The sequence below is a fragment of the Salvelinus namaycush genome, chromosome 2 (assembly GCF_016432855.1).
Source record: "Salvelinus namaycush isolate Seneca chromosome 2, SaNama_1.0, whole genome shotgun sequence".
Classification (NCBI taxonomy): Eukaryota; Metazoa; Chordata; class Actinopteri; order Salmoniformes; family Salmonidae; genus Salvelinus; species Salvelinus namaycush.
Window position 1 is genome coordinate 57,914,651 of NC_052308.1, and position 18,009 is coordinate 57,932,659.

General features: G+C 40.5%; 1 protein-coding gene across 1 annotated transcript in view; it reads left to right on the forward strand.

Moving 5' to 3' along the window:
• eml6 (EMAP like 6) overlaps positions 1-18,009 on the forward strand; it is a 69,395-nt gene that overhangs the window by 24,746 nt on the left and 26,640 nt on the right. The window contains exons 16-36 of the mRNA XM_038971557.1: positions 32-125; positions 364-464; positions 1,140-1,342; positions 1,813-1,924; positions 2,261-2,388; positions 2,501-2,642; positions 3,142-3,294; positions 3,419-3,550; positions 3,838-3,926; positions 4,124-4,291; positions 4,565-4,766; positions 5,763-5,889; positions 6,560-6,638; positions 6,870-6,999; positions 7,833-7,931; positions 11,177-11,350; positions 11,460-11,668; positions 13,340-13,497; positions 14,382-14,496; positions 15,104-15,292; positions 16,226-16,398. Of these exons, the coding sequence (XP_038827485.1) occupies positions 32-125; positions 364-464; positions 1,140-1,342; positions 1,813-1,924; positions 2,261-2,388; positions 2,501-2,642; positions 3,142-3,294; positions 3,419-3,550; positions 3,838-3,926; positions 4,124-4,291; positions 4,565-4,766; positions 5,763-5,889; positions 6,560-6,638; positions 6,870-6,999; positions 7,833-7,931; positions 11,177-11,350; positions 11,460-11,668; positions 13,340-13,497; positions 14,382-14,496; positions 15,104-15,292; positions 16,226-16,398 (2,977 nt within the window). The remainder of the gene's footprint in view (positions 1-31; positions 126-363; positions 465-1,139; positions 1,343-1,812; positions 1,925-2,260; positions 2,389-2,500; positions 2,643-3,141; positions 3,295-3,418; positions 3,551-3,837; positions 3,927-4,123; positions 4,292-4,564; positions 4,767-5,762; positions 5,890-6,559; positions 6,639-6,869; positions 7,000-7,832; positions 7,932-11,176; positions 11,351-11,459; positions 11,669-13,339; positions 13,498-14,381; positions 14,497-15,103; positions 15,293-16,225; positions 16,399-18,009) is intronic.

The following is an 18,009-nucleotide window of genomic DNA, read 5'->3' on the forward strand; positions in this document are numbered from 1 at the left end:
ACAAAATGGCTCTCTTCCCTTTGGCACGCAGTGGATGGGAAGAGTCTTGTTTCTGTGGGCATTGACGAAGGCCATTCCATCGTGTTGTGGGACTGGAAGAAAGGCGAGAAACTGGCAAAAGCAAGGTACAGTATGCATTCAGTAAACCAGGACATTCCCATTCAAGGTTATTTACCTCCATCCACAACTTAATTTTCAAGTATCCCTATGGAATAAACACATACATCAAGATGTAATGAATATGACTGAAAAGGATGATTGATTGAAAAACAGTGTAGATATTCAATGAAACATGAGCAAATGCAAACATTGATGGAGAAGAAAACAGACTGATGTGTGTGGGTTCTGCTTTTCATTCCCTAGGGGCCACAAAGATAAGCTTTTTGTGGTGAAATGCAACCCCTTCCGTATGGACAAGCTTGTCACCGTGGGAATTAAGCATATCAAATTCTGGCAACACACAGGTATTCCCCATGATTATTTCCATGCCCAATATCATTTAATTTAGCAACAGTTGTTTTTCCTGGGGTTCACAGAAAACATGGTGGCACTTTATTTTACGATAAACTATCAAAAGAAAGAAAGTCGCACACTCCATGTATAATCTCCCAGCAATTTAATGGGTATTTACCAATGTCCTCGGGAGGAAGGCACAGTGATGCCGAAACGTTGGTAAATACCCATTCAATTGCTGGGAGATTATACATGTAGTGTGTGACTTTATTTTGATAGTTTATCGTTTATTCGCCGTTAGTCAGCACCCCCACACTAACTGTTTTCTGGGTGTGCCCCAGCTCATGTTTTTTTAGGCACTTTACTTTACGCAACAGAAATGTATTTAAGAAATTACATGATAAATGGTCATTATTCTGCAACGTCCATGTGAGAATTGTGATAGTTAACAATGGTTTGACAATGCAACTGTTCAGTGAAGTAATTCAACTATGAATCGCTTTGTCGCCCTCTAACATATTATCTAAATGAACACCACACAAACTATTAGAAGTGTGGCAGTTCACTTTGACGACAGTACTCTTTTTGTTGTTGTTCCATTGTCTAAAAAAACGACACACAAAATCAACCTTCGACTCTGAACGCTTTAAGAAACTGTCTGAAAGACTGCATGTGTTGGACCCAAGGTGGAGGCCTCACATTCAAAAGGGGTATCTTTGGAAACCTCGGGAAGCTGGAGACCATGATGTCCGTCTGCTACGGGCGCTCAGAGGACCTGGTTTTCTCAGGTTCCACCACTGGGGACGTATACATCTGGAGAGAGACCACCCTCATGAAGACCATCAAGGCCCACGACGGTCCAGTGTTCGCCATGTGCTCTCTTGACAAGGTGCCCGCTCTCCCCAACCGTCATGTAGCAGTAAATACTTTTGACTAGTACTTATTGCCTCACTTTATGAGCCGGTTTCCCGGACACAGATTAAGCCTAATCCTGGACTGAAAAGCATTTATATTTTTTGTCCAGAACTAGGCTTAATCAGTATCTAGGAAACCAGACCCAATACTTTAATTCTCTGGATTAATTAAAAGGATATCTTTACTTGGCAGCTCAGTACTCCATCAGCATACCAAGGCACATGCCTACACTTCTTTACTCATCTATGCATGATCTTGACCTGTCGTTTACTTGTATACCCAGGTAGAATACATGTTCCTTAATGGTTACCTTGGAAACTGCAGCAGAACACAACTGGGATCTAAATTAGGGAAGGCGGTGATTGAACGAAATGAGAGAAAAAGGAATTGGGCTTGTGGGCGATTATTCCCCCCCGGTGACAGAGTCCCCTCATTCTCTCGCAGGGGTTCGTGACTGGGGGCAAGGATGGAGTGGTGGAGCTATGGGATGACATGTTTGAGAGGTGCCTGAAGACCTACGCCATCAAAAGGTCTTCGCTGTCTGCTTCATCTAAAGGTATGCTGTCTTCTTCTTTGCTTTGTTCGCTCCACATCCAAAAGCAGGCTATTATAGACTATTACATTTTAAAAATGTAAGTCATGTACAGTATCTCACCACAAAAACTATTCTCCAGGTAAACTAAATTCAAGCAGTAATGTACCAATATTGATAAATACTATGATTGTGAATGAATGGATAAATTATAAATGTATTGAAAAAAATGAATGAATGAATGCCATAGGCAGCAACAACTTCCATCAGTACAAATAATGGTAACTGTTGCCATTTGCTTGCTGCTATTTTGGGAATTTATGTTTGCTCTTTGGCATCACCTCCTGCTTCTTTTCTTAGGATTGCTGCTGGAGGACAACCCATCTATCCGCGCCATCACCCTTGGACATGGACACATCCTTGTGGGGACCAAAAATGGAGAGATTTTGGAAATTGACAAGAGCGGCCCGATGACCTTGTTGGTTCAGGTGCGCAGAGGGGGGTGGATGCAACAGCTAGACATAAGATCAGAATTTACGCCGATTTTCATTGTCTTAAAAATCCCAACAAATGGTTTGACTATTACGTGTGTGTGTTTAGGGTCACATGGAGGGTGAGGTGTGGGGTTTGGCTGCTCACCCTCTGCTTCCCATATGTGCCACTGTAAGTGATGACAAAACGCTCAGAATCTGGGAACTCTCCTCCAACCATCGCATGGTAGCTGTCCGCAAACTTAAAAAAGGTACCTGCTATAATTTGGTCTTGTTAAATATTTTATAAAGGTTTCATTGAAAAACAATTACTGGTACATCTGTAATACATATATAGAAAAGTTTGTGGTCATACTCACATTCTTAAAAAACGTAGGTGCTGGGCTAATGAAGAATACTTGAAGAGAACAGAAAGGCCCACACACTGAATATCCTCCCAATTACCACCTTTATTGAAAATGTTTCAATCCACAAGAATCTTCGTTAGGTCAAAAGATCTGCAATGCATGACATTTAAAACGATAGGGCCTTACAATGATACATTTCAATATACTCAATATGCAGCATTGAAAGACAACCACTGTCCCCCCAAATGAAATATAAAAGCAAGTATCCTCAAAAGAATCCTCCCAAAATACAGCATTATGAGAGTATCTGCAATTTTTCTTTCTACCTCCATGTATGTTTAAAATAGGTTTCTGTGGCTGAAATCAGGATCATGTATCATAGCTCAGGTTCTTTTCATTTGAGGCGGTAGATGCTGTGCCTTTTCTCCTGATGGGAAAGCCTTAGCCGTGGGTCTGAACGACGGCAGTTTCCTGGTGGTGAATGCCGACACCTTGGAGGACATGGTGACCTTCCATCACCGCAAAGAGATCATCTCGGATATCAGGTTCTGCCAAGGTAATTCCAGGATGTGGTCATTTATTGACAAAATATTTTTGGGCCTGTTGTTTTTGCAAACAAAGTTGTATGTGACCAAGGTCTGTTAACACTACAGTTTTCACTCTGCCATATCCCCCTCCAGATGCTGGAAAATACCTTGCTGTGGCTTCTCATGACACTTTTGTGGACATTTACAATGTGCTGACCAGCAAGAGAGTGGGTATCTGTAAAGGAGCTTCCAGCTACATCACCCACATTGACTGGGACACCCGTGGTACGTGAAAGGAATAGAAATGCCTATACACTTGGCTTGGGAGGTCGAATAAATAAATACCCATTGCGCACACTGTTGTATATGTTCTTGTATAGTTTATTGCAGCGAATTCAGACAAATTACAGATTGGGCCTTTAATAATTTAGTCATTGATGATTCTAGTTGCAATCTAATTTGTTGCTGTCCACCCTTCTTCCCTTACATGCACATTTCTCTTATGATTCAGCCCTAAGAGTAATATTTATACTTTTTTCAAGAGCTATTATTGTTTTTAATCCTGAATACAGGGAAATTGCTACAAATCAACACCGGTACCAAAGAACAACTATTCTTCGAAGCCCCAAGAGGAAGGAAACAAACTATCAATATTGCAGAGGTTAAAACACATTATATGTCCCTTGATTTTGTCATGGGCTCCTTCTATTGATGAAATCACACATCAAAATGACACAGATGTGTCAGAGGTGAAAGATTATATGTACATGTAAACCCTTTTTCAGAAGTGTATGTGTACGTGTGTACACGTGCGTGCATGCCTGTTTGTGTCTGTCTGTCTGTGTTGCATGTTTCCAGTTTGAAAAGGTGGATTGGGCCACCTGGACCTCAGTGTTGGGACCCACCTGCGAGGGGATCTGGCCCACACTCAGTTTTGTAAATGCTGCCTCTCTCACCAAAGACCGGAAATTGCTGGCCACTGGGGATGACTTTGGCTTCCTAAAGCTGTTTGGTTATCCTTCCAAGGTGAGTGAATACAAGTCTGACGTAGAAATACAAAGCTCCATTTTAGTGCACACATTCACAACAATCTCAATGCCATTACATTGGTTCTGTTCATTAGAGCACACTGAAGCAAAATGTTTTGAAATGGAGAACGAAAACAAGCGTTTGCTATGGGACAAAATTCAACGTAGTACCTCCCAGTTTCATTCTGTTTAGAATTTTTCTTCAATTTCGTGCCTACTGAACACGACCCAGGAGTTGACTGCACTGAAACGGACCACTCCTTTGTTTCAGGGCCAGTTTGCCAAGTTTAAGAAGTATGTGGGGCACAGTGCCAATGTGACCAACGTCCGTTGGTCCAATGATGACACCATGCTGCTGTCGGTGGGAGGCGCTGACTCTGCGCTCATGATTTGGGCCCGCGAGTTGTCGGGACATAAGGAGAGCAAGGCGGTGGATAGCGAGGAGTCTGACGACGATGCGGAGGAGGATGGAGGTATCGGGTTTTTTCTGGATTAAAAAGTGTTTTAGGTGGTGGGCGTGGCAGGGGGTGTAGCAGGGGTGTGGCAGGGGGTATAGCAGGGGGCGCAGTCGGCGCGGATGAATTTTCTGCAAAATAGTTCGAGGCCCCCATCCTGGTGGTGTTTTGAAACATAAAAAAAAAAATAAGCCAATTTCCTGCAATTATACAAATGTCTCCATGGAGCTGAGATTTTTTTTTTAAATGCAGTTTTAATGCTAATTTCCTGCTGTTCTACACATTTTGTCATGCAGCTGAGAGAAAAGGTTGCCGTTTTAAAGGAAATTTCCTGCGATTCTACATTTTCTTTTTTTCTTTATTTGTTTACCCCCTTTTTCTCCCCAATTTTGTGATATCCAATTGGTAGCTTGCGATCGTCCTGTTGGAGACCCCTGGATTAGATCAACTTTATTATCCCATTTGGTCATGTGCTTAAAAAGACATATACATAAAAACACAGAAAAAACACTATAAAATGTATATGAAAGTGCAACACATATTTACTATACACTTCTATCAACTAGTCAAGAGTCCAATTAGATTATCCATTGCACAGCCTAATGACTGTTGGAATGAAAGAGTCCCTGTATCTGTTCATCCTGAGCATCTTTTGAAGAAGTCTCCTTCCCCTAGTCAGGCTTAGGCTGCTATGACAGCATTTTGGGTGAAAGGGATATGTACTGTTCTGTAAGATATTGTTCAGTTTTTGAAGGATGAGTTTTGTGTGCAAGCTGGATAGATGATTGTTGGTCTATACCAGTGATCCTTCCCGCTGTCTTGATTAATCGCTGTAGTTTGGCTTGGTCTTGTGCTTGCATGTCTTGCGCTCACTTGGTATGCTTGGAATGTAGCTGGCTAAATTCAGTTTGGTTGTGGTTGTCTCTGATTTATGATTGTATGTGGTATGGTTATATTTATAAATGGTTGTATTGTTCAGGCACAAGGAATTGACATTCTTTTTTCTCTCTATAGGGTATGACAGTGATGTTGCACGAGAGAAGGGTACCGATTACATCACCAAGATCTATGCTGTCAGCATCCGGGCCATGGTTGGCACAAAGCCTCACCAGCGAGAGAAAGAAGTGCTCGTGGAGGAAAGGTACCGTATGGCCAACAAAAACGAATGATGTATTTTATAATGGCATGGTCAGTTTGTATACTGCTATTGTAAGAACGTTTTGATAACGTATTTGCAGCAACCAGAAAATAATCAGATTATCTGACCAGATAACAACCAAAATATGACATCTGTCCCATGAAGTAATGTTCTTGTCATGAAAAATAACTCCGACCAGTTGGTTTATTGTAATCTGCTTATCATTATGTGCGCAGAAAAGTTAGGTCGCACCGTAATATTAGGAGAACATTTGTCGTAATTCCACCTATCGGGAGGCAAGGCAGAGTTACTACCATTCAAGTTACCTATGCCTCTGAAAATACTTTCAGATCTACATGAAGTGGCTAGTTGTTTCTGGACCTTCCGTACTGCTCTGCTCTAATAATAATAATAACAATCATCACAATAATAATCATAATACATTTTATTTGTAACACTTTATAAAACACAAAGTGCTACAAACACAAACAAACATCAAATCAGTAAAAACACAGAACGGCACGTAATATAGACACTATAGGTCTATAATGGCTAGAGTGAAGTCAGGTAAGACATGTACAGCAAAGTACTGTGCAATTAGGCACTCTAAAAGCCTCTCGAATGGCTCATATCAATCATATCAATTCGCCATGTTATAATTTCTTCTGTGCAGGCCTCCTGTCAGTAGAGCTGCCCCCTTACCAGAGAAACTGCTGAAGAACAACTTAACCAAGAAGAAAAAACTGGTTGAGGTTCGTGAGATGGATCTATTTTTAAAAGGGGAGGTTGCATAGTTAAATAGCCAGGCGGGGTCTGGTGGGCCGAGAGATGTTGCCAAAGGAATGGCTGTTCAGGTCTATAATGTTCATACAAAACATTTGATGGGAAACATCAGCTTGTCCAGTATTTTGCATTTTATATATTTATGTTTGGGGAAAAAAATAAGTTCCTGTTGCTTTTTCTCATTTGGGTGTGCTTTTCAGGAGCTGACCTTGGAACATGTGTTTGGATATCGGGGTTTTGATTGTCGAAACAACCTGCATTACCTCAATGATGGCGCCGACATCATCTTCCACACTGCCGCAGCAGTGGTCATCCAGAACCTCTCTGCTGGTGTGTATGAAGAGATGGACTGGCCCTAGGGCAGTTATGGCAAATGCCAGATGGGCTGGTCCATCTTTAGCCCAGTTTGGCTTGTCTTATTGGGGGTTTCACGTAGACTTATCAGTATTTGGCTAATAATGGGGGCCTCAAGGCAAAAATGGGTTGGTATGGGGGCCGGTCTGTTAGAAATGCCATGGCAGATTTCTGGTCCCAGTCCGTCCCTGCGTGTATAAGCACAGGAACACTGAACACACTACTGACCTGAGCCAACCCAAGCTATACTGTGCTGGCCTGGTTACACCTTCACCATAGTTTACATTTTGGTCATTCAGCAGATGCTCTTATCCAGAGTCAATGCTCCTGAAACTGTGCTGGGAAGGAAAATGTGCAGCACACTTTGGTTCATGTTGGCATGATAGTGTGAAAAGGGTATTGGGGTCTGCTGCTTCTTATAGGCATCCTACCAGGACGCCTGCATTCGTTATGACTATATTTCTTAATGCTATTGTGCTATGCTATCACACAAATGTGAACACTTAATATTTATATATAAATAAGTCATGGGCTATACAAACCCAGGACCCTCTAAAAACGAAAAGGTATAACACTCATATTCAGAATGTGGATACAACTAACTGTTGGCTGAACTATTGACTATTCTAGTGATAATTGTCACAACCTGTAAGGCGGTTTATACATATTTTTTTATTTTATGACAACCTTTTTTTCTGCACGTAACTGTATATAAATAGGGGGGAAATTAAGTAATTTAAAAGTATAGAAAAACACCTGAAATGTGCTGGGACTGATATTAAAGTTTCATACTGTATCTCTTCTCACAGGGACTCAGAGCTTTTACCTCGAGCACACAGATGACATTCTGTGTCTCACTGTCAATCAACACCCAAAGTATCTAAACATCATTGCCACAGGACAGATTGGTAAGTGGGAACCCACTCTATTCTCATGACTTTCACTGAATCCATCCACATACGGTTGGCTTTGTTTTATCGGCACTGGTGTTGTTTTGTAAGCACAGTTCTTTCTTTTTTTGCTACATTGTATCAGACTTATGTGGAAGATACTTTGTGTCAAAGAGTGAATGCAAATTTTGCTCAAAAGGCTTTTAATTGGCATTAGTGTGAGTCTTCAATTGTGTTTTTACTCTTGCTCTTCAGAGGACACACTAAGCACCCCGTTTTGGGCTCCCGAGTGGCGCAGCGGTCTAAGGCACTGCATCTCAGTGCTAGTGTGTCACTACAGACCCTGGTTCGATTCCAGGCTGTTTCACAACCGGCCGTGATTGCGAGTCCCTAAGGGCGACGGACAATTGGCTCAGTGTCGTCCGGGTTAGGGTTTGGCCGGAGTAGGCCATCATTGTAAATAATAATTTGTTCTTAACTGACTTGCCTAGTTAAGTAAAGATGAATTAAATAAAAAATATATATATATACAGTTGAAGTCGGAAGTTTACATACACCTTAGCCAACTACATCTAAACTCAGTTTTTCACTTTTCTTGACATTTAATCAAAGTAAAAATTCCCTGTCTTAGGTCAGTTAGGATCACCACTTTATTTTAAGAATGTGAAATGCCAGAATAATAGTGGAGAGAATGATTTATTTCAGCTTTTATTTCTTTCATCACATTCCCAGTGGGTCAGAAGTTTACATACACTTAATTAGTATTTGGTAGCATTGCCTTTAAATTGCTTAACTTGGGTCAAACATTTTGGGTAGCCTTCCACAAGCTTCCCACAATAAGTTGGATGAATTTTGGCTCATTCCTCCTGACAGAGCTGGTGTAACTGAGTCAGGTTTGTAGGCCTCCTTGCTCGCACAAGCTTTTTCAGTTCTGCCCACAAATTTTCTATAGGATTGAGGTCAGGGCTTTGTGATGGCCACTCCAATACCTTGACTTTGTTGTACTTAAGCTTTTTTGCCACAACTTTGGAAGTCTGCTTGGGGTCATTGTCCATTTGGAAGACCCATTTGCGACCAAGCTTTAAATTCCTGACTGATGTCTTGAGATGTTGCTTCAATATATTCACATAATTTTCCTCCCTCATGATGCCATCTATTTTGTGAAGTGCACCAGTCCCTCCTGCAGCAAAGCACCCCCACAACATGATGCTGCCACCCCCGTGCTTCACAGTTGGGATGGTGTTCTTCGGCTTGCAAGCCTCCCCCTTTTTCCTCCAAGCATAACAATGGTCATTATGGCCAAACAGTTCTATTTTTGTTTCATCAGACCAGAGGACATTTCTCAGAAAAGTATGGTCTTTGTACCCATGTGCAGTTGCAAACCGTAGTCTGGCTTTTTTATGCCGGTTTTGGAGCAGTTGCTTCTTCCTTGCGGAGCGGTCTTTCAGGTTATGTCGATATAGGACTCGTTTTACTGTGGATATAGATACTTTTGTACCTGTTTCCTCCAGCATCTTCACAAGGTCCTTTGCTGTTGTTCTGGGATTGATTTTTACTTTTCGCACCAAAGTACGTTAATCTCTAGGAGACAGAACGCGTCTCCTTCCTGAGTGGTATGTTGACTGCGTGGTCCCATGATGTATATACTTGTGTACTATTGTTTGTTCAGATGAACGTGCTACCTTCAGATGTTTGGAAATTGCTCCCAAGGATGAACCAGACTTGTGGAGGTCTACAATTATTTTGGCTGATTTCTTTTGATTTTCCCATAATGTCAAGCAAAGAGGCACTAAGTTTGAAGGTAGGGCTTGAAATGCATCCACAGGTACAACTCCAATTGACTCAAATTATGGAAATTAGCCTATCAGAAGCTTCTAAAGCCATGACATAATTTTCTGGAATTTTCCAAGCTGTTTAAAGGCACAGTCAACTTAGTGTATGTAAACTTCTGACCCACTGGAATTGTGATACAGTGAATTATAAGTGAAATAATCTGTCTGTAATTGTTGGAAAAATTACTTGTCATGCACAAAGTAGATGTCCTAATTTACTTGCCAAAACTATAGTTTGTTAACAAGAAATCTGTGGAGTGGTTGAAAAACGAGTTTTAATGACTCCAACCTAAGTGTATGTAAACTTCCGACTTCAACTGTATATATTGATATGCAAATAAGGGGCACTAAAGTCAAGCAGTTTTCAATACTTCTCAGTTTTCAATAAGTTCAAAACCTTTAGCTGTGTCCTTGAGAGCTCAGGTTTGAATGTGTGTTTCAGGGCGATTCTTGATGCTCAATAATGCTGTCACATGACTGTTGCATTGCAAGATATTTTTTTTTACATCTGTCCCACGCAGAGCAGTTGAAGTGGTCACTTTCATGCCAAATGTCATCCTTACTCATTGCTCTTGTTACTTTTGACGCTTCCTCATTTCACCATTGTCCACTCCATAACAGGTGATGTCACCGACCTGCCAGGTAAGATGGTGGCATTTATTCTTCATGTCTTATTTACTTTGGTTTCAATTCCGGGTCATGTTCATTAAGCACCAAACGGAAGAAAACGCACTGAAACAGGGAGAGTCTGAAATTTTCCAGTAAGATACTCTAAATTCCAAATGTTTTAAAGCACTTTCTTTTGCTTGCCCTAATGAACACGATCCTGTTTATTTCAGTGTAACTAACACAAACGTGGCATGTCCATTGAAAGCATAACCCATCCCAAAATGTTTTATTTATTGTTGATGTTTTTGACTTGCAGAAGAAAAATTCTAATCTTTTTTCAAACCTCTGTGGTATAATTTACTGCTTTTTGTGTAGAGTTGGAAATTGGTGGTGAGTATTGACTTGAGTACTGTATTGTAGCTTGTCAACCTGCCAGTGTCAGTGATTATTAATTGATGAATGAAGTCTTACTATGAATGAATCCTTGCTTAGCCCTTCTTGTGAGCATGCTGAAGTAGTTAAGCAAGCCTTTCATGGTTCTTGTACTGTACTGTATATGGTAAGTCACTTACCAATATTGCCCCTTGTACTAGTACCAGTTTATGCATGTAGATGCCAGACCGGGACTGACCCTTAGTGAATTAGACGTGACCCGTTATAAAGTGACCTTGTACGACCGGATTGTCCTCAACATGTCCACCCTTCCCATCCTCCTCCTTGACCCTCAAACCCTGTGTTGTGAGTGAGATGTGACCTCTTGAGGCGTGGTGCTTTGAGTACTCAAGGTCATTTTAAAGCTGCGGGACTGCCTTTTGCCTGCAGGCCTCGCCCCCTCCATCCACGTGTGGGACGCAATGAGCAAACAGACGCTGTCTGTATTACGGTGTTCGCACGCCAAGGGGGTGGGCTACGTCAACTTCAGCGCCACGGGCAAGCTGCTGCTGTCGGTAGGGGTGGAGCCTGAGCACACCATCACCGTCTGGCGCTGGCAGGAAGGTAACAAGGCAACTCTATTTGATTTTTTAAAAGACGAATAGATGGATGGTTGGGATGAATTAAACTCTATTTGGTCTAACAACTTTGATCCTGATTTTCTATTCCATAGGCACCAAAGTGACCAGTAAGGGCCGCCATGCCGACAGGATCTTTGTGGTAGAGTTCAGGCCTGACTCGGACACCCAGTTTGTGTCGGTGGGAATCAAGCATATCAAGTTCTGGACCCTAGTGGGAGGTTCCCTCATGTACAAGAAAGGAGTGATCGGCGCAGTGGAAGACGGCAGGATGCAGACCATGTTGTCTGTGGCTTTCGGTGCTGTGAGTACCACCTTTCTATTTGTACATGGCTAATATATTGATTATCTAATTATGGTGAAGAAAATGAACTATTCATGCTGGGTTGCACGTTTCGTCACAATTATTGTTTTGAACGTTCTCTTGAGGACCGATGCCTGACTGAAGGTTCTACTCAATGCATTCTTAATGATGAAGATTTAGTCTAAAGTGCATTATAGGGGCTTGGAAACACGATGACATTTCAAAAAAGGCAAATAATTAGTAGGAAAATCCTTTTGTCATCATTGTGATGTCGCCAGATACAGTATAACTTTACCTATCTAGCTAACTTTGAGGGGAGAGCACCGAATTTTTGTATGTTAACGTTAGCATTCCTAGCAATTTTTGGCTAACTTTGCTAGCTAATGGCATTGCCATCTCTCTAAATACAGGCACGGCGAATGAACGGCTGCTGCACAGTCACTATGGGATGTCTTTCTAGAGTGCTCGGTTCAATTGTGCACAACCATTTAGAGTAAAAAAATGCTCTTAAGCGAGTGAGACATGATTATTGTAAAAAAATTGAGTTTGCTTCATATACTATCATCCTAAATTAAAATATGTAATTATTTTGCCATATTAATATATGATGATGATAATATTAATTTATATTACGCTACTTTCCTTTCCTTGATGTGGATAGTATGTGTTACTACATTACACAATCTCACTTTTTGACCACATCGAATTGGTGGGAATTACACATCCTTTTTACCTCAGATTGGTGAAGTTAGTATAAACGTTTATAGTCAGCAGATCAATTGCTTCAAACATATCAAAATCTCTCACGAACACGTACATTACCAGTCAAAAGTTTGGACACACCTACTCATTCCAGGGTTTTCTTTATTTTTACTATTTTCTACATTGTAGAATAATAATGAAGACATCAAAACTATGAAATAACACATATGAAATCATGTACTAAACAAAAAAGTGTTAAACAAATCAAAATATATTTTATATTTGAGATTCTTCAAAGTAGCCACCCTTTGCCTTGATGACAGCTTTGCACACTCTCCACACAATGTGTTAAAAGTCAAGGGGTATGAATACTTTCCGAACGCACTGGACATATTACTCCCAGATTCCACATTCATTTCAAATAGTATTCCAATTCCCGTAAAAACTGCTTAATGGGTCCAAAAACTTGCTGGGTTTGATTTACTTTGATATACCAGAAATCGTGAAAACAGGTTTGTGCTAAAGTACATTTGATGACATCATAATGATGGATTTTGTTTCCAACAAAATATTTGCCTACTTTAGCAACGTCATCATATTTCCAGGCCACTATTGTGTAATTTAGATGAAGCGTCATTAGCCCTCGTTCAGAATGACTGGGCATCAGTCCACTTTTGGGCACCACTATAGCGGGTGTCTCTTTAGAACGGTCATAATAATTGCATGACGCGACAGAGTGACGGGAGGTGCAACCCATGAATATCATTGAAGGTCTGCCATGTCTTGTGGATGTCATGGACTATAAGTCTTTGCTTCAAAAGTGCTATCTTTGTATTTGAGAGGAGTTACTTCTCCTTAGCCCCATCCCTCAGCTGTATACCAAAATAAGTGATGGGACAGCCTTTTTGTTTTGTTTTTTTGGCTCAAAGACTGTACCTTTTAATGAGAGTTTTGTCATTGTTCTGACAGAATAACCTCACATTTACCGGTGCCATAAATGGTGATGTGTATGTGTGGCGAGAACACTTTCTGGTACGGGTGGTGGCCAAAGCACATACTGGGCCTGTTTTCACCATGTACACCACACTCAGGGATGGCCTCATCGTGACTGGAGGGAAGGAGAGGCCGTGAGTACTCTGACTTTTAACTTTATTGATTCTTGCTCACAGTTTACATAAAATGTGAGCGAGACATGGGTTACATGATATAAAATCAAACATTTTATTTTTTATACTGTATTGTTTAAAGTTAAATTGATTGTTAAAAAGTGCAGTGCAGCGATTGATGATGGATACACAAATAAAGGAGATCAGGTTAATTTGCTATTCTTCACTCATCTAAAAACATGATCTAAAACCACGCATAAAGCAAGAAGTAGTGTGATCATGAAGTGTGATGCAATGTAAAAGGAAAACATGTACATATGTTTTTTTTTTAAGCTGTGTGTGCGTGTGGTCGTTCTATTCAAATGAATTCCTTTTTTTAAAGATTGAAACATTTAGACATGCATAGATCCACAAGACTCGACATGACTAGGGAAGGACTTATTGCACAACAGTCAAAATAGCAAAAGACGAGTAAAGAATAAACGTACATAAAACTCGACAAACATTAACGATATCACACTTGCTCAGACACACATGTTGCCACCGTATCAGAACTTATCCATATTTGTTCAATGTTTTATTTATTTCTGATATTGTTTCTTATCTATTCTAATAACCAACAGCCATTGGTTTCAGCCATCGTTTGTTTCCAAGACTCTGCCCCATATGGCTTCAGTCTGTAGCTAGATCTTTTTCAATATTTAAATAATGAAGCATTTGATTCTTCCATTCAAATTAATTCAATTCAACATACTTTACTCCACCCAAAGGGGCAATTATTAATTGTATTAATGCCAGAGTGACAAGTGAACAACAACATGACAACAGGAAGAACATAACACAACATATAGCATACAGTACATGACATAAACTCACACACAGTAAATTATGTGTGTTCTTAACAGGACTAAGGAGGGCGGAGCAGTTAAGTTGTGGGACCAGGAGATGAAGCGCTGTAGGGCGTTCCAACTGGAGACTGGGCAGACAGTGGAGAATGTTCGGTCCGTGTGCCGGGGGAAGGTAGGGTTCTGTGTTCTTCCCACTTATACGAACTATCAATGTCTGCTTTGTGATACTTGATTGCTGAACTGGACCCCTATAATCCCACTATAGACACTCATATAGGGGTGAATCCTAACTTCCACTTGTCTAATTTTCACTTTGTCATGCAATGTCAACGGGAGACTAATTGAAAATTCGATTACATTAGGATTTGTCCCGTAGAGAGGATTGGATAGATATTAGATGGTAATATCTTAATCTTGATTTCTAATTGGCTAGGTGGAAATGTCGCAATCTACAGGAGTAGCAATGAAGTAGGGGCTAGGGATCAATTACCAATTCAGAAGAAGAGTTGCTTTTGTTTCCCTAATGTGCTTTGGGAAGGCTTTTTACAAAAATATTGTGCACAGAAAAATATGTAAACTTTCTTAATTTTATCCTGGAACATGCCAGCATACATTTATTATATGCACTTTAACATTACTATTTTCTTTAATATAGTTTATACTGAGTATCTGTAGGTATTATCATGATTGATTGTACTGTAAATTGAGAAATACTGTAATACCACGTTCATTCAAGGAATAACCCCACGTTTATTTTTTATTTCACCTTTTTAATCCAGGGTAAAATCCTTGTGGGAACTAAAGATGGTGAGATCATTGAGGTGGGCGAAAAGAATGCGGCCTCCAACACCATGATCAACGGACACACACAGGGGCGAATCTGGGGACTAGCTACTCACCCCTCAAAAGACATGTTCATTTCTGCCAGCGATGATGGCACCATCCGCATATGGGACCTGGCAGATAAGGTGAGTGATAAGGATGGAGAACAGTTTTTGCCTTTTAGGGTGCGTTCAAACCCAAAAACATGAAATGTATGTTTGACGCAGCGGTGTGTTGGTGTGGGGAGTAATGTTATTAACCCTGTTTTTGCCATTGTTGTCCTGAATCCACTGCCACCCCACACCCCTACTCCCGTCCGTTGGTCTGCCCTGCACTGTAGGCTATTGATGGATTCAAGACAAGGTCATTTTTATTGATCTCAGATTCTCAGTTTGTCAGCGTCAAAGGCTGATCATTTGTGCGGTATAAAAAAATATTTTTCCAAAGTCTCCAGTCATGTAAAATGACGTAGAATTGCATGAAATGCGTTTAGAAAAGGCAAACATTTTTCCAGATCCTAGGCTACTAATAATGGTCCCCATTTTTGCAACTTCTTTAAGCGCCTCTACTTTACTGCTCTATGCCACCACACAAATGTGATGATACGCATGCAATGCTTTATTATTGAAAAAATTATCTGGTACCACAGAGCTCCCCAGGTTTCCCACCTCACGATTTACAAATAAAGCATTGAACACAGATAGTTTAGACTCTAGCTACTGTAACCACCATATATTAAAATATCCACACAACCCACTAGCCAGCCTGCCATACATCATGAGTAAGAACATTATTAATATTAGGCTATATTAAAGTTATTATTTGAGAGCATTGAAGATAAATCATAATCAATTATGTCAATCTTGTCTTTTAGGAGGCACTGTAACTAGTTTGCTTACAATTTGTGATGAGTGAGTGTGTTGCAGAAATAAATATGCATGTGCAAAAAATAAAAATAATAATAATAATCGCTACAGAAGCCGTTAGTATGTTATGAATTTTTTCATTTTGAGCCAAAAAGACTATGCATGGCCCTGCTCCTTGGTACTGTTACTGTCTTTTTGTTCTTTCACTCCTAGAAACTTCTAAACAAAGTCAGCTTAGGCCACCCAGCCAAATGCACAGCCTACAGCCCCAATGGAGAGATGGTGTCCATAGGCATGGAGAACGGAGAGTTTATCATCCTCCTGGTCAACTCCTTAACAGTGTGGGGCAAGAAGAGAGATCGGAGTGTAACCATCCAAGACATTCGGTGAGCCCAACCTAGGACCCTTATATTTCAAGGTGGTTGAGATGGGTTGTATTTTAGTAATTTCTTTCTTAAAAAAAAAAATCTGGGTAGAAACAAAAATAAACTATGACAAGACCGGAAATGTACACTGAGTGTACAAAACATCAGGAACGCCTTCCTAATATTGAGTTGCTCCCTTTTGCCTTTAGAACAGCCTCAATTTGTCGGGGCATGGACTCTACAAGGTTTCGAAAGCGTTCCACAGGGATGCTGGCCCATGTTGAGTCCAACGCTTACCACAGTTGTCAAGTTGGCTGGATGTCCTTTGGGTGGTGGACCATTCTTGATACACACGAGAAACTTGTCAAAGACTCCAGTCCCCCAAGTCATAGACTGTTCTCTCTGCTACCGCACGGCAAACGGTACCGGAGTGCCAAGTCTAAGTCCAAAAGGCTCCTTAACAGCTTCTATCCCCAAGCCATAAGACTGCTGAACAATTAATCAAATGGCCACCCGGACTATTTACATTGACACCCCCCCTTTTGATTTTACACTGCTGATACTTGCTGTTTATTATCTATGCAAAGTCATTTTTTACTTTAGTTTATTTAGTCAATATTTTCTTAACTGTACTACTTGAACTGCATTGTTGTTTAAGGGCTTGTAAGTAAGTATTTCACGGTAAGGTCTACCTACACCTGTTGTATTCGGCGCATGTGACTTAAAAAAAAATTTGAACTGTTGAGCGTGAAAAACCCAGCAGCATTGCAGTTCTTGACACATTCAAACCAGTGCGCCTGGCAACAACTACCATCCCCCGTTCAAAGGCACTTAAATATTTTGTCTTTCCCATTCACCCTCTGAATGGCACACATACACAATCCATGTCTCAATTATCTCAAGGCTTCAACATCTGACTTTGACCTGTCTCCTCCCCTTCATCTACACTGATGGAAGTGGCTTTAACAAGTGTCATCAATAAGGGATCATAGCTTTCACTTGGATTCACCTGGCCAGTCTATGTCGTGGAAAGAGCAGAGTTCCTAATGTTTTGTACACTCATTGTATTTAAATAAAATTTTACCATAATAGTAATGATCAATTTGTCCAAATATTGTGGGGATGGAGTTTGGAAAGTTGCAGGTTAAGGTTGTGCTGAAGCCATAGTTTGGTTCTCTAGTCACTCTGTTGTTGGTAATTGTCTGGTCACCAGTTTAGTTCCATTTATATGAGGCAAATTGTAAACAAATTATGTTCTACTTAAGAATGTCAAACCTTGAATAATACAGATATTCACGAGTTGCATGTTTCGTCACAATATTGTTTTGTACTGATGCCCGACTGAGCACAGATGAAGATTTCATCAAACGTGCATTACAGTGACCTGGAAATACAACTAAACTAAGGTTCTACTCAATGCATTCTTAATGATGAAGATTTAGTCTAAAGTGCATTATAGGGGCTTGGAAACACGATGACATTTCAAAAAAGGCAAATAATTAGTAGGAAAAAACTTTGTCATCATTTTGATGTCGCCAGATTGAATTTAGATGCAGTATAATGTTAGCTAGCTAGCTAAGATAGATGGTAGGCCACCGGATTTTATCTAGCTAACATTAGCATTGCTAGCTA